Source organism: Poecilia formosa, unplaced genomic scaffold (genome assembly GCF_000485575.1).
Source record: "Poecilia formosa unplaced genomic scaffold, Poecilia_formosa-5.1.2 Scaffold37, whole genome shotgun sequence".
Classification (NCBI taxonomy): Eukaryota; Metazoa; Chordata; class Actinopteri; order Cyprinodontiformes; family Poeciliidae; genus Poecilia; species Poecilia formosa.
Window position 1 is genome coordinate 2562556 of NW_006799976.1, and position 24375 is coordinate 2586930.

General features: G+C 38.9%; 3 protein-coding genes across 3 annotated transcripts; 1 reads left to right on the forward strand and 2 right to left on the reverse strand.

Moving 5' to 3' along the window:
* Nucleotides 1-47: 47 nt before the first annotated feature.
* On the reverse strand, nucleotides 48-9373 carry LOC103137132 (anaphase-promoting complex subunit 4-like). The gene is made up of 29 exons (XM_007550722.2): nucleotides 9266-9373; nucleotides 9091-9156; nucleotides 7948-8063; nucleotides 7755-7860; nucleotides 7536-7668; nucleotides 7381-7455; nucleotides 7270-7296; nucleotides 7150-7194; nucleotides 6980-7064; nucleotides 6473-6580; nucleotides 6203-6373; nucleotides 5658-5722; nucleotides 5434-5476; nucleotides 5258-5334; nucleotides 5082-5182; nucleotides 4277-4328; nucleotides 4145-4200; nucleotides 3961-4007; nucleotides 3823-3879; nucleotides 3680-3736; nucleotides 3500-3593; nucleotides 3019-3116; nucleotides 2464-2525; nucleotides 2332-2370; nucleotides 2145-2246; nucleotides 1982-2059; nucleotides 1695-1862; nucleotides 887-1010; nucleotides 48-373 (listed from the first exon to the last, which is right to left on the reverse strand). The coding sequence occupies exons 3-29, from the start codon at nucleotides 8053-8055 to the stop codon at nucleotides 143-145; spliced, it is 2409 nt and encodes an 802-aa protein (XP_007550784.1). The 5' UTR covers nucleotides 8056-8063; nucleotides 9091-9156; nucleotides 9266-9373; the 3' UTR covers nucleotides 48-142.
* A 1193-nt stretch (nucleotides 9374-10566) lies between these two features.
* Nucleotides 10567-16273, reverse strand: LOC103137176 (anaphase-promoting complex subunit 4-like). Its single transcript, XM_007550790.2, has 18 exons — nucleotides 16163-16273; nucleotides 15988-16053; nucleotides 14845-14960; nucleotides 14652-14757; nucleotides 14433-14565; nucleotides 14278-14352; nucleotides 14167-14193; nucleotides 14047-14091; nucleotides 13877-13961; nucleotides 13370-13477; nucleotides 13100-13270; nucleotides 12553-12617; nucleotides 12329-12371; nucleotides 12153-12229; nucleotides 11977-12077; nucleotides 11171-11222; nucleotides 11039-11094; nucleotides 10567-10622 (listed from the first exon to the last, which is right to left on the reverse strand). Exons 3-18 carry the CDS (start codon nucleotides 14950-14952, stop codon nucleotides 10567-10569), a joined length of 1308 nt encoding a protein of 435 aa, XP_007550852.1. The 5' UTR covers nucleotides 14953-14960; nucleotides 15988-16053; nucleotides 16163-16273.
* Nucleotides 16274-18370: 2097 nt separating this feature from the next.
* Nucleotides 18371-24031, forward strand: LOC103137178 (palladin-like). Its single transcript, XM_016670717.1, has 3 exons — nucleotides 18371-18490; nucleotides 19784-20746; nucleotides 24020-24031. Exons 2-3 carry the CDS (start codon nucleotides 19785-19787, stop codon nucleotides 24021-24023), a joined length of 966 nt encoding a protein of 321 aa, XP_016526203.1. The 5' UTR covers nucleotides 18371-18490; nucleotide 19784; the 3' UTR covers nucleotides 24024-24031.
* Nucleotides 24032-24375: the final 344 nt, after the last annotated feature.

Consider the following 24375-nt stretch of genomic DNA (forward strand, 5'->3'; position numbering starts at 1 on the left):
GAGAACATACAATTTAGAGTAAAAGAGGAAAATTACCCCACAAAAAATCCAGAAAGATGTTTTATTTTTAAATATAAAAAAGATGTTTACAAAAAAGTAAGCCCAGTCCTTTAGAGTTCATACAGCATGAGCGCCACACGAGTTACAAGGCTTCCTGTGACTGTAAAAGTTCCTCTGACTTTTGAAACACATCCCCTTCCTGCTCCCTGGATTCTCCCTCTGACTCCAAGCTCTCCTCCACCGGGCCCTGGCCGGACATCGAAGTTTCCAGTCCATCCTGGTCAGCGCTGGCGTTCTGAGACTCGGCTCCCTCGTCTTCCTCATCTTCCACATCCATCTCAAAAACACGGATGTGTCTTAAATTGGCACTCAGCTGCCAAGTGAAAAAGAAAAGTGACGGTTCAATAACTGCATCTGTGAGATCGCTTATAGCAGCAGAGACCCAATAACCATCCACTGCACCTATTCAATCACCAAAACAAAATAATAACATGCATTTTATTCTGGATGATGTTGGATCTGTACAACGTGTTGAACTGCAGCAACATCTCAAGGCCATGTGTGCAACATTGTAATTGCAAATGCCTGCGTGAATGTTTTTTTTTTATTTTTTTTGGTAGTTTAAACTTCATTTAATGATTTATCACTCTTCTCTTTCACTGCCACTGAAACACAAACTCGATAAAGAAATCAGCTGATACAAGATAACTTTTGATGAGAAGAGTGAGAAAAATGTGGGTTAATCATCGCAGCATCTCTCATATAATTTCTTACGTTTTGATTAGATTTATCAAGAGAATTAAGCAGAGTGATAAGTTTCCCTGAGATTTAAAATCTCATTCACAATCATGACCTGGTAGTTATTAATTATAATTCTGAAACTTACCACGCAGGCCACTTTGCGGATTCCATTGACGGCTACAAACTGGGCCTTCATGTTTTCCAGTTCACGCCACTGGTTCCCCAACACCAGACCCTGGCAGGGAATGGTGCTGCACTGCTGGTCCAACCTGGTAACACAGAGGGAAAACATTCGTTTTCATTTCTCGTTTGATATGTTTTTGTAATTTTGTTTGATCAATTTGTTTATTTTTGTTTTAAAGACAGAGAAAAAAGGCAAAAGAGTTTTACTGTATTTTGTTTTCCATGTAACGTGATAAATGGTGATGACGAATGTGAAACTTGGTTTTCTTTAGTTACAAATACAATCTTAAATAGTTTAACAGCGTTTTAAGTGACAGATCAGGACAAAGTAGTTCGTATTTTTGAGATGGAAAGAAAATAACAGTTTGGAATTTATTTTACAAATAATATATTCACCCATTTTTACTGTAATACTTGTGAGTAAAATAAAGTGCAACCACTTTTCTTCAGAAGTCAGATGATTAGTAAACAGAGTCGATACTCTAGTCTGACTGGATTAGAGCTATTTTTAGAATAATTTGCACAAATTTCAGCCTTAGATGCACAGATCTGGAAAAGACATAGGAAAAAAAAATACTTCCAGCTATAATTGCACCAAAAAGTCAATTTGCAAAGTATTGGCTCAATATGAATACAAATGCATGCCACACTTTTCAGCTCACAAATATGTGCTAAATGGGTGAGATTTGTGTTATTCTATATATAAAATCTAGTTTACAACTGTTTCAGGGTTATGAATACTTTTTCTAGGCACTATAACACACACACACCTCACACCGGGCTCCCAGTTGAATTCAGAGTCACAGCTCAAGCTGGAGGCAAGTGAAACCTGAGCCAGGAGGCGCCTGCTGTTCTGATCCTCTGATCCCTGCAGGACCACCGTTAGCATTTCATCGTCATAGAAACGAGCATCCAGGCAGCTGTAGACGTAACGAGACCTAGAAAAGTAATAAATAAACAAAACCAAAAACAAAGTGTGAATTACATTAAAAGTGATATATTTCACCTTCTGAGGTGCTATGAAAAATAAAATAAAAAAAGATCAAGATAAACTCACTGGGCCGCAACACCATCATCATCTGTACTGTCCAGATAATGGCTGAGGTCAAATGACATGAAGCTGTTTGGAATATGTCTACAGAGGCAAAATTAATTAGGTTAGCAGGGTAATAAGTACAGAAAAAGAAGCGACAGACATTCCTGATTGGAAGACAGTGCACCTGTTTGGGTCGGTTCCTTTCCGTAACAAGTACAGCTTGCTTGGTGAAATCTCTGGCATGCAGAAGACAACACAGTGCATTTTGCCTTTTTTGTCATTCCACCTGAAGGGTCCAAAAAAAAGCTCAATACAAAACACATTCCTGCTAATCCAGATACAAATCTCCATGGAGTTTCTGTTTTACGTACAGAGACGGAAGTTCAAAGAGGTGGGGAATCTTTTCCGAGCTAGAAAAAACAAAATGTAATCACATTAATAACATCTTGTGGGAATTTAAGTGTCTTATATATGAAATATATACAACAATAAAAAGACTTTACTTGTCTGACACGGCATACAAAGGCAAAAATACAGCCTGTTTCACAGATCTTCCAATGACTTCCTGTAAACAGATTCACAAAGCTGAGAGACGATTCAACCTAATGACTAACTACTAATGAAGAGGAAACAATTCAGGTGCATCTCTGTAAAGCAGAATATCATCAGAAAGGTGATTTATATTAGTAATTCAATTTGCTGAATGCCAGAGCAATGGTATATAAACACTTTGTGTTACTTCCTTCAAAGGAAGTGCTTCTCAGATATTTTTTTAGTGCTGTTTTAGTAAGATCTAAAGAAGGAAAGTTTGATTTAATGTAAACTGTATGAAAAAGGGCTGCCTAGTTTTTTTATACAGTGAATATAAATATCTAGTTTTGACAGCCGTTGTCCTATTTTCATTTCATTAACTCCAAGCCAGAATAATTTGAATTTGCATGAGTAAATAGCTGAAACACATTGTGGCAATAATAAATAGGCTTAATTTTTTTTAATCAACTTTCAACAATATTCTTGTATTATCACTGAGATGTACCAGTAGTGTACCAAAAACTTACGGCAGGTTTCTGTAGGCATCGCTCAATCACATTCTCCATCATCCTCTTGACAAAGTGCAAAGACTTTTGTGGATATGATGGAAACAGCAAAGGGCTCACTAACAAACCAATGAAATATAAAAGAAGTTACTGTATGATTTCCTAAATCATCCTTGTCAGTTGTCCAGGATTTCCCTCAGTGATTTATAAGCCTGGCGGGCCACCAGGCTTTGCTTGTGCCCCCACCAGGCTTAGCATTGTTAATTTTTTTATGACTCCCTTTTTTTAAAACCTTTATAGTTGGTGTTAGGTATTAAATCTTCCAGACTACCAAAAATGCATTACTATACAATGATATTTTCGAATTTCCTGTCAGGTTTAAAGATTTTTTTACTCAAAAACTCGCCGGGTGGCTGAATGACTGCCGTAGCGCTCTGAGCAACGGGCCTAGCAAGTTTTCTGGGGGAAACCCTGGTTGTCTAAACTCAGGATCTCAATTTACCTTTCAGGTATGTGCTCTCCTGTAAGAACTTCAGCCACTGGTTTCCCTTTGTGTTGGGTGGAGAAACGAGGTCTTCATCTTCATCCTTCAGGTACTGTAAAAATATCCATATGAGACACAAACATCTAAGAGTCAGATTTTTTCTAAAATATTTAAAGCGTTCTCAAAGAAACCACTTACCTGACCAACTCGCTCCACATTGAAGTACTTCCCCTTGCGATCAAAGAGTTCTTCGTTCTGCAAAACAACAAAGGAACAAGTCCCAACCCAAATTATATTCAGGCATTTCTTAAATGTGAATGTGATGCATTTGCTCATCTCACCTCACTAAAATGCTCCGACAAGAAATCAGCAACAAAGGCAATGTCCTTCTGAGTCATCTGAGGAAATAAAACATTTGAATGCAGCTGATAAATTATAATAGGAAGACTAAAAATGAGAAATCTGGGCTAAAAACTCACCTTGTTTAGCTCTGGCGGTACGTGTTCGTCACACATTCTTAGCATTGCTGTAGAGAATCACATTTTAAGGCTTAATAGAGGATCTTAGAAACCATCTATTTCACACTTTAAGGTGAATATTAGCTTCAATAAGAGCCAATATGGATGTAGGAAATAAAAAAATAAAAACCAACTTCCTTCTTACCTACATACAGCCATCGGAAAAAGGCTTTGAAATTTTTTGTGCTTTTGTCGATCACCCTGAATGTGAAAAAATAAAAGTTGTAACAAGTAAAAACGATAAAATGTCGTAAACTGAGATGATTTATAGACTTACTGCAGAAGTTCGTTAGCTTTCAGAGAGAAAGAGCCAACAGCTGTGATCGCACCTGGATACACAAAACAAACACACACATAGTGACAGAAAGCCCCAGGCCAATTTGTTACCATTTCATTCCTGTAAACTAACCAATTTGTACCTGTGCACTTTTATATCTTCAAGTCAGCTTAGTTTTCTTTGCAGTTAAACATTTTCATGAGTTATGGATGTAAGCACTCAAAATAATATTCAAAATAATATTCAAATCTAACATAACTTTATTTGACTTAATCATTTTGTACAACACCTGATTTTTATTTGTTTTGATCCTGATCCTTGTACTACGGTGGCCGAAAAGGGTTAAAAAAAAATACAAACATCATAAGGCAACAAAAAGTCATTGCAGACGTTATACTAGCAACTAGCAAGTTTAATATAACTTCAGTTGTGACTTTTTGCTGTTGCATTTAGTTGACCCTTCTGGGCCACCGTACCTGTATGAATGAATTAACTCTTGTGACATGTAACAAATTTCTAAATCAGAATAAGTATAAGCAACATCTTGTTAGCAAATCTTAAGTCATAAAACCACATGTCCTTATATGGTTACAGAAAATTAATTAAAATTTCTTGTTATCAAAGTGGGCATGAAATGCTCCATTAGAAAAGGAGACGTGATTGGTGTGAAACATTCTGACGACTCCATTACCCCCCCCCCCAAAAAAAAGGTCAGATATGAAACGACTATAACTACAAAATCCAAAATGAGGAAGGAGCTAAAATGGACAGATTGTAAACATTGTGCATGTGTTGAGTCTGGTACCATCAATAGCATCCGAATCCAAGCCGAGGCGCTCAAACTTTTGCTTCCACAGAGACATTCCTCTCACCTCACTCAGCTGATACAACAAAGCCTCAGAGCCACTGCAGAAGACACAAAAAAGACATCTTAATAGAACAAAATCAAAAATTCCCAGGTGGGTCAAAGAGACGACATACCTCTGCAGGTGGCTGATCACCAGTTTCTGGATGCTGGAGTAAGAAGACTCAATGGACTGACCCAGTTTTTTCAAGCCCTGACACAGAATGACAGGAAATGTTTTAAATCCACCTCCTGGTGCTTCTGGATGGGATGACCTAAATTCATCTAGAAGTTAATGATTTTCTGATTTCACCTTGACGGTCAGCTGGTTCATGAGGAGAGCCTGCAACTCGGGACTGGAGGAAACAAGTGAGGAGAAAATGACCACGTTAACAAACACATGGAAATAAATCCACAAAAAGCACTTCAACCAGTTCAAGGTGTGTTGCTACCATCTGCAGGCCACTGCAGATATCACAACACTATAATGTGAAATAAATAAATAAATAAATAAATAAATAAATAAGAATAAACCACCTAGACTGCCCCCACAGCAGGAGGTCCAAAAACTCATCTTGGACTTGGGTGCTCGTGTTCTTTTCCTACAAGGACAAAAGAATCAACAACTGGGTTTTAGTCCTTTTCTGGTGGAAGTATTGCAACCTTTAATCCCTCAATTTTTTTTTGTCAGACAAAAACAGCATTTGTTTCTTTGTTTATCTGTCAGGATCCCTGTTAGTTTCCATCAAAGTAGTTACTAAGCTTCCAGGGGTCCAACTGATAAAACCCAAAAATATTCATGCAGCACATGAGACCATGTCGACACTAAAATAAAATCACAAAATTAGTCAGAGTTTATACATATTAAACACATGAACTCATATAAAAAATTGTATTTAATTAAAAAAAATAAGATTTCAGTGCTCTTTTAAAAAGAAAGTGTGATTTTAAATCGTTTTTGTTTTTAGGTAATTTATTCCTAAATTAACTGAACTGCTCTGTATATAATAGACTTTTGTAACAAGTTTGTCTTAGCACAGGTTGCAATTACTTTTATCTCACAAGAGTATTTAACGACAAACCTGAACAAACTTGGTGAGACGGAGATCCATCTGCATCAGGATTTCCTCCCAGGCTTCACACATGCAGGTGAGTGAGAGGTGCAGGTACTGCAGCAGCGTGGAGATGTGGGTGAACTTGCGGGCCATCTTTGTGACCTCTGGAAGACAGTCCGACAACAAACTCGTGTCCAGCTGTCACACGGCATCAATGACATAAAAAAAAAAAAGAAAAAATCCAGGTCAGAGCAGAAGAAGGCCATGAAGACGATGGTGTGATAGGATCCGGCTCACCTGAACGTAGCAGATCTCCGAGACGCCATCAGCGGATTGGACTTCTGTGATCAGAGACAGGGACTTGAGATCGCTGGACAGACTCAGACTGCGGCATGATCCCGACACCTGCAGAAAATAAAAACCAGCCAAGTTCACCCAGTGAAATAACTTTTGACGATTATTGAAAGGAATATCTTTGGTTCTTCTGACTTTATGAAAGAAAAATGGATAAAAATCACAGCATTTTATTATAAGTAAACAGTTTTCAGTTTATGTAAAAACTATGAAAACTATAACTATGACAATACAAATTACTTTGATATCTTGAGTAAAAAAAATAATAAAAAACTTTCCATTTTTATAAGCCATTCATATTTTTGCAGGAGCATAAATCCTGTGTATTTTATGACTTTCTCCAGTATGTAAATATATGGCATGATGGAGAGGTCCACTTCAATCAGCCTCAGACCACTGGACAGGATAAGGAACCATATTTAAAACAACAACAACAAAAAAAAACCTTACCTCGCCAAGACTGGCAATTTTGTACATCCCGTATGCATAAAGCTCCACACATCCAGCATCTCCTCCAAGAACAAGGATGTTCAGCCTGTTGGGTAGCAAGAGAAAATTACAAATTGATTTAACAACTGAATCAAAAACGTAATCTTTCATATCCACTAAGGAGCCCTTACCGAACCTCTCCGAGGAGGTTGAGGATCTCGTCTGACTTTTCCTCACTGTGGCAAAGATGGATAAACACATTCAGCTTCCACTCAGACACCAAATGAGAAAATCCATCATTTAAATCTCACCTGAATATCTTTGAAGTAGTGTTGTAGCTAGAAAGGAAAAGTTTGGATCATGTTACTTAGCTCAAAATAAACTTGCAGTCTTGCGGTGGAATGAACACTCAGTGCTTTTACCTCTTGGGGAGTGTTGGTAATTCAGGAAGGAAAAGCTTGGATTCATCCTCGGAGTTATAAAAGGAGCCAAGGGAACTGAAACCGAACGAAAATCATTTGCACATTTCTAACCAGATTACACGCGTACTGGTTTGTATCGTGAACCTGGGCCGCACCTGTTCTCCTCCACCACCTCCATCCAGTTCATGCAGGTTACCGAACTCTGCATCGGAAACATGTGAAGGATCTCCGCTTTCTCGACGTCACACAGAACCACCTGCTTTGTGTCTCCGAGACTGAATGCCAAAACTGCCGATTAAAGCAAAAACCAAAACCATAATGTTTACATAATTTCATCAGACACGCAGGTAAATATATTCAAAACCATCATTTACTTTTGCCATCAGGTCTCCAGGTGAGCGCAGTGATCTCCTTCCCAGTATATTCACTGGGTGCCAAACTCCAAACCCGCTGGAAACTTGCCAAGCGATGAAGCAGCAGCTGCAGAAAGTTATTAGAGTTACAAAAAAATAAAACTACTGCACACTAAAAGTCCTACACTCAGCCGTTCTCTGTGTTTGAACCCACCTCTCCTGTTGTATTGGCCAAAGCAATGAGGTCCCTCTTAGGAGACCACGCCATACACTTCACAGGGTTGGGAAGTTGCTTCTCTCCCACTTGCCGGAAAGCTGGCATGATGTTAGCTGGGAAAGGTGGAGAAATACAAACAGGATTTAATTTTTTTTCACAATCCAGTGATAACTTAGTGCTGTAGTTTGTAGAGGAATAATTTGGCCTTTCTTACTGCCTACCTGCTCTAACTATACGTACTTACACTTTTTTTCTCTTATAATATACCAGTTATGTTGCATTCAACTTCAGGGCTATGTGTAAATAGGCAGTTAGTGTGGTAAACGATAACATTGTCGTTTTGTGACCATTTTCAGGTAAGATGTAGGTAATGGAATAATAATGTCAAGAACACATTCTCAAAGATCAATAAACTTTGAATTATAATGAACATTTATCACTGGGACTGGAAGACATTCTAAATATCCAAAATAAATAAACAAAACAACAAATAAAATTAATTAAACAATATTTTCCTTAAAAAAAAAGGGCTAGGTGAGACCAAAGCACCAGACTGAAGACTTTTATTATCCAGTTTTTGGTAGAAAAAGAGAAAAAAAAGGAAAAACGATAAATGAAAATTATTGAGTTTGTTTTAATTTGTCATGCAGTGGATGGATTAACAAAGAAAGAGAGATTGGTAACAATTCAATATATGGATGATCGATGGGAACAAATTGACATATTGAAAGGGGACGGATAGATGGAAGGAGTAAAAGATGGGCAGATGAATGGATGCTACGCCTCAATTTCTCACGATCATCATAAGGCAAAGGACACATTTTAGGAAAATACAAGCATTTTCCAGTGCTCAGTTTTCTTTTTCCACAATCTTCCAGTTATTTTCTCACACTGTGTACGAATCCCAGGTCACTGTTGAGAAACTGACAAAATAACTTCTACTACACTTAATCGACGTGATATGAAAATCCAAAATGATGAATTTGAAGAACAAATTGGGATGAAGTTACAACAATTTCGGACCATAAAAGGAATCCGTTTGGGAAAATGTTTATGGCTGCAAGCTGCCGTAACATTTGACAGCTGGTTAATTAGGATAACGACGAACAAAACCAGAGGCTGGCCTGCTACTTCACTCACCTTTAAGGAGCTGCTCCACTGGTGAAATGCTGTGTTGTTAGCAGGTTGGTTAGCAACCTCGAGAAGCTAAAGCAAAGAGAGAGAGTCATTATAGTTATGTCACCGTCCCGTTTCCTAAAACTGGCGAAAGCTAAAGGACAGCATTGACCTCTATAAAGCGTCTCAAGAGTCTTACTTTAGGTTTCCTTTCTATTATTTTACAGCTGCACAGACGCCGCCATATTTTCACTTCCACCAATCACAGCAGGAGCAACGGGAGGCGCGAAGAGACAAACATTCTCAGCAGCGAAAACTCGATTCGTAAATAGACCAGAACTGTTTAGATGAAGTGTCTGGTAAAAGTATTCACGTTCCTTCAACTTTTCGCACATTGATTTTATGTAAAAACTACAATCTTTAACGTCTTTTTCACCAAATAATGTACTACTTGGTAGACTACAAGACCAAGTAGTGCATAACTGTGAACTATTAACTAATGAAAGTAGATTTTTGACGTTTAATTCAGCCTTGTTTTAAACTGAAAAATGGTAGACATGTTTTTTTTTCTTCATGTGTGCTTTAATCTATCTAATTAATATTAAAACTATAATTAAATAGAAAAATTAAAATATAATATCCTCCACACCCACTTAACATTACTTTGTGTTACTTTAAATGTTTTAGAGGTATACATATTTTGCCGAAGCACTGTAGGATATTGCAGTTTACAGTCATGGTCAAAGGAAAGCTGGAAATTTTCCAGTTCTACTCTACATGCATCAGAAAACAGAACTATGTCTGTATACTATATTAAGAAGTAACTCCTGAATAATGCAGTCATTTCTTGACACCTTACCCAGGGAGCTGATTGCTGTAGACTGACACTCAAAGATAATTCCAGGTTGCTCATTAGTTGCTGGACAGCAGGCATGTGTGATGACAGTAAAAAAAAAAAATCCTTCTGGACTTATCACCTCACTTAACTGTAATCAGTAGATTCAAGAAGAACCAGAATAGCTCATGGAGCACAAAATGTGATAGCAGACCAGAAATAGACCCAGTGAGGCTGTATGGCCCCCAGCAGCCTGACTATCTGACAGACGGTTTGACCGCAGGTCAGAGGTGTTATTTTATAATGGACGATTAAGAAAGTTGAAAAATGCATTTACTGGATGGATAGACAGCTGAAAATACTACTTAAAAAAAAAAAAAAACTTGAACAAAATTTTCCTGAACTGTAACCTCAACTAGATTGTGAAGATTATTGGGGAAAAATAAAAGCAGTTGAGTGGTCGGGGTCATGGGGTCAACTCAGCAGGAGAAAGAAGCAACACTGTTGTCTTTTCAGGCGCAATAAGAAGACAAAAGCTAGTCATGATGCCCCACCCTGCTCCCAGCTTTACAAGCTTATACCAGCAGAGTATACGTGTGATGTCCTAACGTTACGATTGTCTGTGCCCACTGTGTTTAATTAATACCAGATCAGTGCAGAAAATGTCACCTTCTGTTCCTCAGGACCACCTCAATACTCTGTCCTCTTGCCAGCAGTCTGGCTGTGTAACATGAGTCAGGGGCCAAATATAGCCCCACACAGTGAGCAGCTAGGGACCAGCACAGATGGGACAGCAGCAAGCTGCAGTATGCAATTGGACCCTGAACCTGAGAGATCCTGCTGACTGTCTGACCAATAAGGCGAGGGATAGCGAAGAGAAGCTTAGTTTTGTTTCGTTCCCACATAAACAAGACAAACCTGGACCTGGAGAACCAGGGAAGAACCTTCAGCCACACAGGGACACTTGAAGGTAAATATAGATTTTTAAATTAATCATATTTTAAGGGCTGGTTTCTTAGTTGTTTGTCAAACAGCTTAAATCATTTAATTGTGTAGTAAAGTGTTTCAAACAGCTGTTTTCTGTACATCAGNGAAAAAAAAACAAAAAAAGAAAAAAAAAAACAACTTCCTTCTTACCTACATACAGCCATCGGAAAAAGGCTTTGAAATTTTTTGTGCTTTTGTCGATCACCCTGAATGTAAAAAAATAAAAGTTGTAACAAGTAAAAACGATAAAATGTCGTAAACTGAGATGATTTATAGACTTACTGCAGAAGTTCGTTAGCTTTCAGAGAGAAAGAGCCAACAGCTGTGATCGCACCTGGATACACAAAACAAACACACACATAGTGACAGAAAGCCCCAGGCCAATTTGTTACCATTTCATTCCTGTAAACTAACCAATTTGTACCTGTGCACTTTTATATCTTCAAGTCAGCTTAGTTTTCTTTGCAGTTAAACATTTTCATGAGTTATGGATGTAAGCACTCAAAATAATATTCAAAATAATATTCAAATCTAACATAACTTTATTTGACTTAATCATTTTGTACAACACCTGATTTTTATTTGTTTTGATCCTGATCCTTGTACTACGGTGGCCGAAAAGGGTTAAAAAAAAAATACAAACATCATAAGGCAACAAAAAGTCATTGCAGACGTTATACTAGCAACTAGCAAGTTTAATATAACTTCAGTTGTGACTTTTTGATGTTGCACTTAGTTGACCCTTCTGGGCCACCGTACCTGTATGAATGAATTAACTCTTGTGACATGTAACAAATTTCTAAATCAGAATAAGTACAAGCAACATCTTGTTAGCAAATCTTAAGTCATAAAACCACATGTCCTTATATGGTTACAGAAAATTAATTAAAATTTCTTGTTATCAAAGTGGGCATGAAATGCTCCATTAGAAAAGGAGACGTGATTGGTGTGAAACATTCTGACGACTCCATTACCCCCCCCCCCAAAAAAAAGGTCAGATATGAAACGACTATAACTACAAAATCCAAAATGAGGAAGGAGCTAAAATGGACAAATTGTAAACATTGTGCATGTGTTGAGTCTGGTACCATCAATAGCATCCGAATCCAAGCCGAGGCGCTCAAACTTTTGCTTCCACAGGGACATTCCTCTCACCTCACTCAGCTGATACAACAAAGCCTCAGAGCCACTGCAGAAGACACAAAAAAGACATCTTAATAGAACAAAATCAAAAATTCCCAGGTGGGTCAAAGAGACGACATACCTCTGCAGGTGGCTGATCACCAGTTTCTGGATGCTGGAGTAAGAAGACTCAATGGACTGACCCAGTTTTTTCAAGCCCTGACACAGAATGACAGGAAATGTTTTAAATCCACCTCCTGGTGCTTCTGGATGGGATGACCTAAATTCATCTAGAAGTTAAAGATTTTCTGATTTTACCTTGACGGTCAGCTGGTTCATGAGGAGAGCCTGCAACTCGGGACTGGAGGAAACAAGTGAGGAGAAAATGACCACGTTAACAAACACATGGAAATAAATCCACAAAAAGCACTTCAACCAGTTCAAGGTGTGTTGCTACCATCTGCAGGCCACTGCAGATATCACAACACTATAATGTGAAATAAATAAATAAATAAATAAATAAATAAATAAGAATAAACCACCTAGACTGCCCCCACAGCAGGAGGTCCAAAAACTCATCTTGGACTTGGGTGCTCGTGTTCTTTTCCTACAAGGACAAAAGAATCAACAACTGGGTTTTAGTCCTTTTCTGGTGGAAGTATTGTAACCTTTAATCCCTTAATTTTTTTTTTTGTCAGACAAAAACAGCATTTGTTTCTTTGTTTATCTGTCAGGATCCCTGTTAGTTTCCATCAAAGTAGTTACTAAGCTTCCAGGGGTCCAACTGATAAAACCCAAAAATATTCATGCAGCACATGAGACCATGTCGACACTAAAATAAAATCACAAAATTAGTCAGAGTTTATACATATTAAACACATGAACTCATATAAAAAATTGTATTTAATTAAAAAAAATAAGATTTCAGTGCTCTTTTAAAAAGAAAGTGTGATTTTAAATCGTTTTTGTTTTTAGGTAATTTATTCCTAAATTAACTGAACTGCTCTGTATATAATAGACTTTTGTAACAAGTTTGTCTTAGCACAGGTTGCAATTACTTTTATCTCACAAGAGTATTTAACGACAAACCTGAACAAACTTGGTGAGACGGAGATCCATCTGCATCAGGATTTCCTCCCAGGCTTCACACATGCAGGTGAGTGAGAGGTGCAGGTACTGCAGCAGCGTGGAGATGTGGGTGAACTTGCGGGCCATCTTTGTGACCTCTGGAAGACAGTCCGACAACAAACTCGTGTCCAGCTGTCACACGGCATCAATGACATAAAAAAAAAAAAGAAAAAATCCAGGTCAGAGCAGAAGAAGGCCATGAAGACGATGGTGTGATAGGATCCGGCTCACCTGAACGTAGCAGATCTCCGAGACGCCATCAGCGGATTGGACTTCTGTGATCAGAGACAGGGACTTGAGATCGCTGGACAGACTCAGACTGCGGCATGATCCCGACACCTGCAGAAAATAAAAACCAGCCAAGTTCACCCAGTGAAATAACTTTTGACGATTATTGAAAGGAATATCTTTGGTTCTTCTGACTTTATGAAAGAAAAATGGATAAAAATCACAGCATTTTATTATAAGTAAACAGTTTTCAGTTTATGTAAAAACTATGAAAACTATAACTATGACAATACAAATTACTTTGATATCTTGAGTAAAAAAAATAATAAAAAACTTTCCATTTTTATAAGCCATTCATATTTTTGCAGGAGCATAAATCCTGTGTATTTTATGACTTTCTCCAGTATGTAAATATATGGCATGATGGAGAGGTCCACTTCAATCAGCCTCAGACCACTGGACAGGATAAGGAACCATATTTAAAACAACAACAACAAAAAAAAACCTTACCTCGCCAAGACTGGCAATTTTGTACATCCCGTATGCATAAAGCTCCACACATCCAGCATCTCCTCCAAGAACAAGGATGTTCAGCCTGTTGGGTAGCAAGAGAAAATTACAAATTGATTTAACAACTGAATCAAAAACGTAATCTTTCATATCCACTAAGGAGCCCTTACCGAACCTCTCCGAGGAGGTTGAGGATCTCGTCTGACTTTTCCTCACTGTGGCAAAGATGGATAAACACATTCAGCTTCCACTCAGACACCAAATGAGAAAATCCATCATTTAAATCTCACCTGAATATCTTTGAAGTAGTGTTGTAGCTAGAAAGGAAAAGTTTGGATCATGTTACTTAGCTCAAAATAAACTTGCAGTCTTGCGGTGGAATGAACACTCAGTGCTTTTACCTCTTGGGGAGTGTTGGTAATTCAGGAAGGAAAAGCTTGGATTCATCCTCGGAGTTATAAAAGGAGCCAAGGGAACTGAAACCGAACGAAAATCATTTGCACATTTCTAACCAGATTACACGCGTACTGGTTTGTATCGTGAACCTGGGCCGCACCTGTTCTCCTCCACCACCTCCATCCAGTTCATGCAGGTTACCGAACTCTGCATCGGAAACATGTGAAGGATCTCCGCTTTCTCGACGTCACACAGAACCACCTGCTTTGTGTCTCCGAGACTGAATGCCAAAACTGCCGATTAAAGCAAAAACCAAAACCATAATGTTTACATAATTTCATCAGACACGCAGGTAAATATATTCAAAACCATCATTTACTTTTGCCATCAGGTCTCCAGGTGAGCGCAGTGATCTCCTTCCCAGTATATTCACTGGGTGCCAAACTCCAAACCCGCTGGAAACTTGCCAAGCGATGAAGCAGCAGCTGCAGAAAGTTATTAGAGTTACAAAAAAATAAAACTACTGCACACTAAAAGTCCTACACTCAGCCGTTCTCTGTGTTTGAACCCACCTCTCCTGTTGTATTGGCCAAAGCAATGAGGTCCCTCTTAGGAGACCACGCCATACACTTCACAGGGTTGGGAAGTTGCTTCTCTCCCACTTGCCGGAAAGCTGGCATGATGTTAGCTGGGAAAGGTGGAGAAATACAAACAGGATTTAATTTTTTTTCACAATCCAGTGATAACTTAGTGCTGTAGTTTGTAGAGGAATAATTTGGCCTTTCTTACTGCCTACCTGCTCTAACTATACGTACTTACACTTTTTTTCTCTTATAATATACCAGTTATGTTGCATTCAACTTCAGGGCTATGTGTAAATAGGCAGTTAGTGTGGTAAACGATAACATTGTCGTTTTGTGACCATTTTCAGGTAAGATGTAGGTAATGGAATAATAATGTCAAGAACACATTCTCAAAGATCAATAAACTTTGAATTATAATGAACATTTATCACTGGGACTGGAAGACATTCTAAATATCCAAAATAAATAAACAAAACAACAAATAAAATTAATTAAACAATATTTTCCTTAAAAAAAAAGGGCTAGGTGAGACCAAAGCACCAGACTGAAGACTTTTATTATCCAGTTTTTGGTAGAAAAAGAGAAAAAAAAGGAAAAACGATAAATGAAAATTATTGAGTTTGTTTTAATTTGTCATGCAGTGGATGGATTAACAAAGAAAGAGAGATTGGTAACAATTCAATATATGGATGATCGATGGGAACAAATTGACATATTGAAAGGGGACGGATAGATGGAAGGAGTAAAAGATGGGCAGATGAATGGATGCTACGCCTCAATTTCTCACGATCATCATAAGGCAAAGGACACATTTTAGGAAAATACAAGCATTTTCCAGTGCTCAGTTTTCTTTTTCCACAATCTTCCAGTTATTTTCTCACACTGTGTACGAATCCCAGGTCACTGTTGAGAAACTGACAAAATAACTTCTACTACACTTAATCGACGTGATATGAAAATCCAAAATGATGAATTTGAAGAACAAATTGGGATGAAGTTACAACAATTTCGGACCATAAAAGGAATCCGTTTGGGAAAATGTTTATGGCTGCAAGCTGCCGTAACATTTGACAGCTGGTTAATTAGGATAACGACGAACAAAACCAGAGGCTGGCCTGCTACTTCACTCACCTTTAAGGAGCTGCTCCACTGGTGAAATGCTGTGTTGTTAGCAGGTTGGTTAGCAACCTCGAGAAGCTAAAGCAAAGAGAGAGAGTCATTATAGTTATGTCACCGTCCCGTTTCCTAAAACTGGCGAAAGCTAAAGGACAGCATTGACCTCTATAAAGCGTCTCAAGAGTCTTACTTTAGGTTTTCTTTCTATTATTTTACAGCTGCACAGACGCCGCCATATTTTCACTTCCACCAATCACAGCAGGAGCAACGGGAGGCGCGAAGAGACAAACATTCTCAGCAGCGAAAACTCGATTCGTAAATAGAGCAGAACTGTTGAGACGAAGTGTCTGGTAAAAGTATTCACGTTCCTTCAACTTTTCGCACATTGATTTTATGTAAAAACTACAATCTTTAACGTCTTTTTCACCAAGTAATGTACTACTTGGTAGACTACAAGACCAAGTAGTGCATAACTGTGAACTATTAACTAATGAAAGTAGATTTTTGACGTTTAATTCAGCCTTGTTTTAAACTGAAAAATGGTAGACATGTTTTCTTTTCTTCATGTGTGCTTTAATCTATCTAATTAATATTAAAACTATAATTAAATAGAAAAATTAAAATATAATATCCTCCACACCCACTTAACATTACTTTGTGTTACTTTAAATGTTTTAGAGGTATACATATTTTGCCGAAGCACTGTAGGATATTGCAGTTTACAGTCATGGTCAAAGGAAAGCTGGAAATTTTCCAGTTCTACTCTACATGCATCAGAAAACAGAACTATGTCTGTATACTATATTAAGAAGTAACTCCTGAATAATGCAGTCATTTCTTGACACCTTACCCAGGGAGCTGATTGCTGTAGACTGACCCCCAAAGATAATTCCAGGTTGCTCATTAGTTGCTGGACAGCAGGCATGTGTGATGACAGTAAAAAAAAAAAATCCTTCTGGACTTATCACCTCACTTAACTGTAATCAGTAGATTCAAGAAGAACCAGAATAGCTCATGGAGCACAAAATGTGATAGCAGACCAGAAATAGACCCAGTGAGGCTGTATGGCCCCCAACAGCCTGACTATCTGACAGACGGTTTGACCGCAGGTCAGAGGTGTTATTTTATAATGGACGATTAAGAAAGTTGAAAAATGCATTTACTGGATGGATAGACAGCTGAAAATACTACTTAAAAAAAAAACTTGAACAAAATTTTCCTGAACTGTAACCTCAACTAGATTGTGAAGATTATTGGGGAAAAATAAAAGCAGTTGAGTGGTCGGGGTCATGGGGTCAACTCAGCAGGAGAAAGAAGCAACACTGTTGTCTTTTCAGGCGCAATAAGAAGACAAAAGCTAGTCATGATGCCCCACCCTGCTCCCAGCTTTACAAGCTTATAGCAGCAGAGTATACGTGTGATGTCCTAACGTTACGATTGTCTGTGCCCACTGTGTTTAATTAATACCAGATCAGTGCAGAAAATGTCACCTTCTGTTCCTCAGGACCACCTCAATACTCTGTCCTCTTGCCAGCAGTCTGGCTGTGTAACATGAGTCAGGGGCCAAATATAGCCCCACACAGTGAGCAGCTAGGGACCAGCACAGATGGGACAGCAGCAAGCTGCAGTATGCAATTGGACCCTGAACCTGAGAGATCCTGCTGACTGTCTGACCAATAAGGCGAGGGATAGCGAAGAGAAGCTTAGTTTTGTTTCGTTCCCACATAAACAAGACAAACCTGGACCTGGAGAACCAGGGAAGAACCTTCAGCCACACAGGGACACTTGAAGGTAAATATAGATTTTTAAATTAATCATATTTTAAGGGCTGGTTTCTTAGTTGTTTGTCAAACAGCTTAAATCATTTAATTGTGTAGTAAAGTGTTTCAAACAGCTGTTTTCTGTACATCAGCGGTTATCTTCTCTGTCAGGTTACTCCAAGGTTATAATTTCCTCTTATTTTGAAGTATAACTTTGCCTTCAACATATCAAATGATCAGACTGTAATGTGTTAGCATTTACAGCATGCATATACTTACTAATTAGTGCACAAACAAAACACAGTATTTTCAAAATGAAACATAAAAGACAGATTATGTCGATCATTGTCACAGATTTTCCACGTTCACATTGAATCAGATCTGTGCCGTTGTCTCTCCTTTTAGACAAATCGATTCTGTGGAAATCTTCTGCGTTTTCGCTCTCGCTCTAAAGTGATTGTCTCTGCTTGTTTGTGAAAATGTCTCCACTGATACCTGTGTGAGCGTTTGGAGGTAACGGCCTCCTCTCCTTCTGCTCCGGGTGGGAGGGGCCGCGGTGCTGCTGTGAAACAGAGCCGCAGGGGATTATAAATAACAACAGCTGGTCTCCGGGACGCCGTGAGGCTCTGAGCGTCACATCATCCGCGTATCAAGTCCAAAGGTTTCGCAGCATATTATTCACAAGCTCAGAGTCAGAGGAGATCAGCTCAAAGAGCAGAGGAAATCTGCTCCATTTTGACTTCAAAAAGCAATGCTTGGTACGTCGTTACCAAAGTTTAATAATGCTGTAAGAGTAACTTATAATTAGCTCCATATGCATGCTTGGATTATATTTAAAATTATTGTTTTTCTCCACCTTTGGTTTATGAAATAACATTTTACACCAGTTTCCATTCCATTCATCTAGTTTTAATAATATTTATCCAAGGCATTCAGATCAAATGCATGTGTGGCTCATTCAAAAGTAAAACAAAAGGAAATTATATTGAAAAAGAAAGAAATGCAATAGGATTAATAAAACTTAAAGCATTTGCCTGATGTTTATGTTGTTCAACATAAACTAAATGCATTTATTAATTTGTGATAAATACATCTTTAAGTCCAGACTTTGACTAGACCACGCCAAAATCTTCTTTTTTGGTTATCGTTGCCATGCAGATGTGGGCATGCTGGTATGCTTTGGATATTATTTTTTTCCCTTTTAATACATGGAAATGTGATAATAAAAATAAATAACGTTTTGCATTTACTCAGATTATGTTTGTTTGATGCTGAAATTTGTTTAATGACATGAAACATAAAAAGAACTGCCACCAAAAAATAGAAATAGATAAAAGCAAAAGGAAAAAGGGGACAAATACTCATTCACACCACTGTGCCTTTACTTTACTTTGATAAGTTGATGAGGACAGAGACTGTCAATTGGAAATTGAGAATTTTCAGTTATTCATGTATAAGTGTGTCTCATCAAAATGGGCAAGACAAGAGAACTTGCCATCCCAGTAAATCACAGGAAATGACTTGACCGTCAAAGCAATAGCTTAAAACAACTTGAACTTTGACAAACAAGGCTGGACGAGGACTCCAGTTAATGTTGGCAGGTGAGATAAAAACATCTCTGATGACGAAAGTCGAAGAATTGCAGCAAGGGCCACCGAGTCTGCACAACAACTTTTTTATTTTAAGACTTTTATATACATCCTTACCGATAAATGCAAATGACTCTGGAACCTGTATTAAGTGATGTGATGACTGTATGTTGAGCTAGACACAAGGCAACAGAGAAATGTCAGCGATGTGGACCAGAACCTGAGTAAAGACCTTTGTTAATACCCACCAGCTGTGTCCAGACAGCAGCGGCCTGAGTCACCCTGCCAGCTATGGCTGTCTGAGCGAATGATACACTACTGTATTATAAAGTCTTTATTTTAAACTGGACCTGCTGTCATGGCCTTTTTGCAGATGAATATGTCATGTACAGTGAGTCCTCTTTCTGCCTGCACCATAAACAACCAAAACGGGCTGATTAATGAGGCATGTTTGTCTTTCAGGATGCAGGACGGGAGTTGGAATCAACCACTCCCCATTTCAGTGCTGCTCAAGGATCCAGCAGCAGGTGGGACTTCAGAGGGCGATGCGGGTGTGTTTTCTGAGGCCTCCTCCGACGGAGAGCTATACCTTGACTCGTCGACAGAGCTGGATTCTGGACACGGGGACTTTGCAGATCTGACTGCCTTCTTGAGCGCGGAGGAGATTAATCTTAGCCTGGACCTGGCCCGGGAGGCCTTCGGCGAGGCGGACGAATGTGAAGATCAAGACCCCTCTAGTCTTAAACAACTGGAGCAGGCTCTCCAATCTGTCCCTTCCCCACTTGTTGTGCCCTCTCAAACGACTGAAAACCTCAACTCAAGCCCAAACCTTCACCACCAGACCAAAGCTGTTTGCCCTGATGACAATGGAGCAGTTTCAGTTTCCTCCAACCAGATTTCTCCCATCAGCAAACCCGTACAGATCTCCAGTGAGGCTCTGTCCTCAGCTGAGAAGGTTGTAAGGCACAAGCCCATCCAGCCTGTGTACAAGCAAGACAAGCCCAGGCTGGTTCACGAAGGCCTGGAGCTGAACGACCGAGCGGCTTCAGTCACAGAGTTCTGCAGCCGAGCGGCCACCTTCATCGAGGAACTGTCATCCATTTTCAAAGGTTCTGCTCAGCAGGTGGAGGAGGAATCCTCCTCTCCTGACAGTGGCTACCTGTCTCCAAGAAGCCAGCAGACCGTCCCTCCAGGCTTGGTCTCCACTTCCTCCCTGCCTCCAGGCCAACAAGAGGATGCACACAATAACCTACCGGAGATGGGACAGGGGGGTTCAGAGAGGCACCTACATGCTGGAGCGTCAGCGGCATCCGAACCCCTGTCCCCACCTCAGTTCCTCCAAAAGCTGAAGAGTCAGGAAGTGGCTGAAGGCAGCCCCATTCGTCTGGAGTGTAGAGTTCAAGGAAACCCACTGCCACTCGTCAGGTAGGCGGCTACACCATTCTCTTGATCCTACGCTGCAGCCGGGTTTTCATGTCTAAGGTATTTAATTCTAGTGTAGGTTTTTTTAAATTATATTTTTCCCAATGTAAAATTATATCATTACTTCACCATAGAATGGTTTCTCTGTATGTCACCAGTAAAAATATTTAACCTTTTAACCAATTATCATAAATTAAAGCTACCTTCATCTCCAGGAGAACTGGATTATAGGGGACCTATTATGCAAAATTCACATTTTGCACATTTTTGTACTTCCATTGCTTTGGGTCTCTACTGCTTCTAAAAACTTCCCGATGGCTTAAAAGAAAAAAACACCCAGACATTTTTTGGAATCTGGAAAATGAGCTGGTTCAAAAACTACTGTGGGGAAAGAAGCCAGTCATGTCTTGTGCTATGAATGGGTTTTTGACCAGATGTTATACTTATCAAACTTGAACTGGATTACAATTAGAGCTAGATGATAAAAATACTGTTTTATGCAAAATGTACTTCATTAAAGGCCAGTGTTTGCTTGCGTATGGGGCATTCGTAGAGGGCATATGTGCCCAAAAGTAGGAAACCCGTCCAGGGTGCCAATGATACACAAAGGCTAAGGCTGAAATCGACATTTAGATGCGCATAAACCCCAAACCATGTCATGTACCTGGGATTAATATAGCTGCATAGGGTTGAGAACATCTTGTAAAACTATTGTCACTCAGCACACTCAATCAGTGCATCCAAAAATGTAACCTGAGACGGCGTTTATCAACTCTGTGCTGCATTGCTGCCGAGTCCTCGGCACCATCTGACCCCAGACGCACGGAAAAACAGCAAACACTTGTTCTGTGGTCAGATGACTCCTCGGTCCAGCTGCTTCTGGGACAAAGCAGTTGTTCAATCAAGGGTGATGAAGATGAGAAAGACTTTAATCTGTGAATTATCAAAAGCATCTGGGATGACGATTTAGGGAAAGAGTGTCTGTGTGACGTGACGGACCATTCACAGCTGCAGTGCTTTACAATAGTGTTCATATATTTTTGAAGTTTGTCTTGATGTCACAACCACAAGCTTTAATTCATTTCACTTTATTTCACTGTTCACCATAATGATGATGTACCGCGTTAGTTTTCTGCAATATCTTCCTGGTCTTTGCAGAACAGATGAGTATCAGGCTAAAAAAGCTCAACATAAATGCACCACATTTTAAGGTAATTGGAAAACATTAAACGAAATCACTTTCCTCCATTTGAATATATGTTTGTTTTATGAAACTGAAGTTGAGTTTCTGGGTTGTGCACACAAACCTGGATGATAAACCTAATTGTTCGACTTCATAATTCTCCACTTCTTACTGTCACATAGACCATTGTGTTTGCAATGTAACAAAATGCTTAAAAGTTTTATGGTTATGGAAATTTTTTGCAGAATCATCTGAACAGTCCTTTTTTTGTAGTCAGTTCATGATAAATGTTACCGTACGTGAATAACTGCACTAATTTCTCTAACAAAAATAGACGTATGAAACTAAAATATCCCAGATTTTTAAAAAGATTTTGAGGGTAATAAGACTAAGACCTTACACTGCTTTTAAAATCCTTTTACTTTTTAACACAGTGAGTCTGTTATATTTGAACCTACCTTCGAGCCCCTCATATCACTTCTGATCAGCTTTTTGCAAGTTTCCACTGGTGTTAAGTTTTGGAGTTAATTTTATTTTCCCTTTACATTAAAGTTGTTAACATCTTAACTTCATAGGACTAGGAAGTGCTAATGAAAAATAATTTAATGATGTAAGCATTTCCAGGTCATATTAGTAGCTTGTTTTCCCATGAGTTTTGTGTTTAGTTTAGCAAAAACATTGTTGCAACAGAGGCTTTTCATTTACAGAGAGGACACTCTGTTTCTAAAGTGATATTATTAGAAACACACAACCAGCAATTCACAAATATAATGTTAATATAACTGAGGCAGAATTTACAACTCTTCTGATTGGCTTAATTTTTTCATTAAAGTGAAGTTTGTTGAGTGAAAACACTAAAAATGTCTCTTTAAATTGCAGATTCTTTTATGGCTTTTTTCCATAAAAAAACATGAGGTCCAAGAATTTAAATAATTTCCATTCATTAGTCTGGATAAAACAATATTGAGTCTCACATGTGTTGCTGAGGAAAACCTGTTTGTTTTGATAATATTTAAAGAAAATGAAGTAAAACCTGCCTGCGCTGACCTCTGGTACGTGAATCGGCCCGGGAGCCACAGTGCTGCTGATGTTGACCAGAACCAGATCCAGCCTCGCAAGCTGACTGTTGCAGATAAAGTGAGTGATTTGGGAGGGAGCCAGATGGTGAAAGCTACCCCTGTGTTGACAAGTCGAGCACCTGGTCTGAAGTTTGGGGAACTTCCACCCAGTGTTGGCACATTTATCCAGTCAGAGTGATGCTTAAACCCCCTGAACTTTTCACATTTTGTCACATTACAACCACAAACTTTTAAATATCTTACTGTGGTTTGATACCATAGGCCAACACAAAGTAGGACATAATTATTAAGTGGAAGGAAAGGGATGAATGGTTTTCAATTCATACTTTTTTCTTCTTTTTTTTTTTAACCCGTAAATCTTTTACATTTTATGGGAAAATTTAAAATTGTGTCTGGTCAGATGAAACCAAAATGGTTTGTGTTTGTGGTTGTGGACTGCACAATACCCACAGTAGAACATGGTGGTGGCAGTCTTATGCTATGGGATGCTTTCAGCAGGGTTAAGATGATCAGTTGATGGAAAGGTTGAAAAAACTAAATAAAAATTAATCCTGGGAGAAAACCTGTAGTAACTTAAGACTTGCTTTAAGTTACTACAGGTTTCCCATTTTTCTTGGCAGAAATATCTGAGAAGCAGAAATCATTTATGCTACTTTGAATTGGTCTGTCACATAAAACGTCAGTGAAATGAATCAAAGCTGGTGGTTGTATGGTGTCAAAATGTGGAAAAAAGTTTTGTTTCTTTGTAAGGCAAGTGATCAGCTAAGAGGAGCATGACCTGTGTTATTTGTAGCACTTCATCAGTAAACTCAAAATGCTCAGCTCTGTGTCTTTTCTAGATCTCACAGCTCAGGCTCTGTGCTCACGGTTTACTAGAGAGACATACCTGAACAGATGAAACCTTTAATCTATTTGATTGATTGGGGTTGGCCTTCTATCGACTGAGTTCCTATAATATACCTTTATTGACCATACTTCCAGTTTGTTTTGTACCTTTGAAGATCATATCTGTAGGTGAGTCTGCGTGTAAATCAAAAGGATACGGCTCAGGATGTGTGTCTCCCCTTTTTAACTGTGAGGGGCCTCTTCTTTGGCTGTATAAATAGGCTTCAAGGGAGTAGGAGCCAAGCACAGGAATGTGTGCAATCGAATGACAAGGCGTTTCCAGTCCAGGCTCCACATCTCCCCACACCTTCTTGGGAAATATGAAGCATGTTTGACGGCACAGGAGCAGGAGAACGGGGTCGCTGCAGCAGCACCTACGTTATGCCGCGAAACACAGAGAACTGAAGAGGGGAAGTTCACAAGAGATACAGGACTGTGAAAAGCTATTTTTTGTTTTGTGGCTGGTTTTTGTCATGTAAATTTTT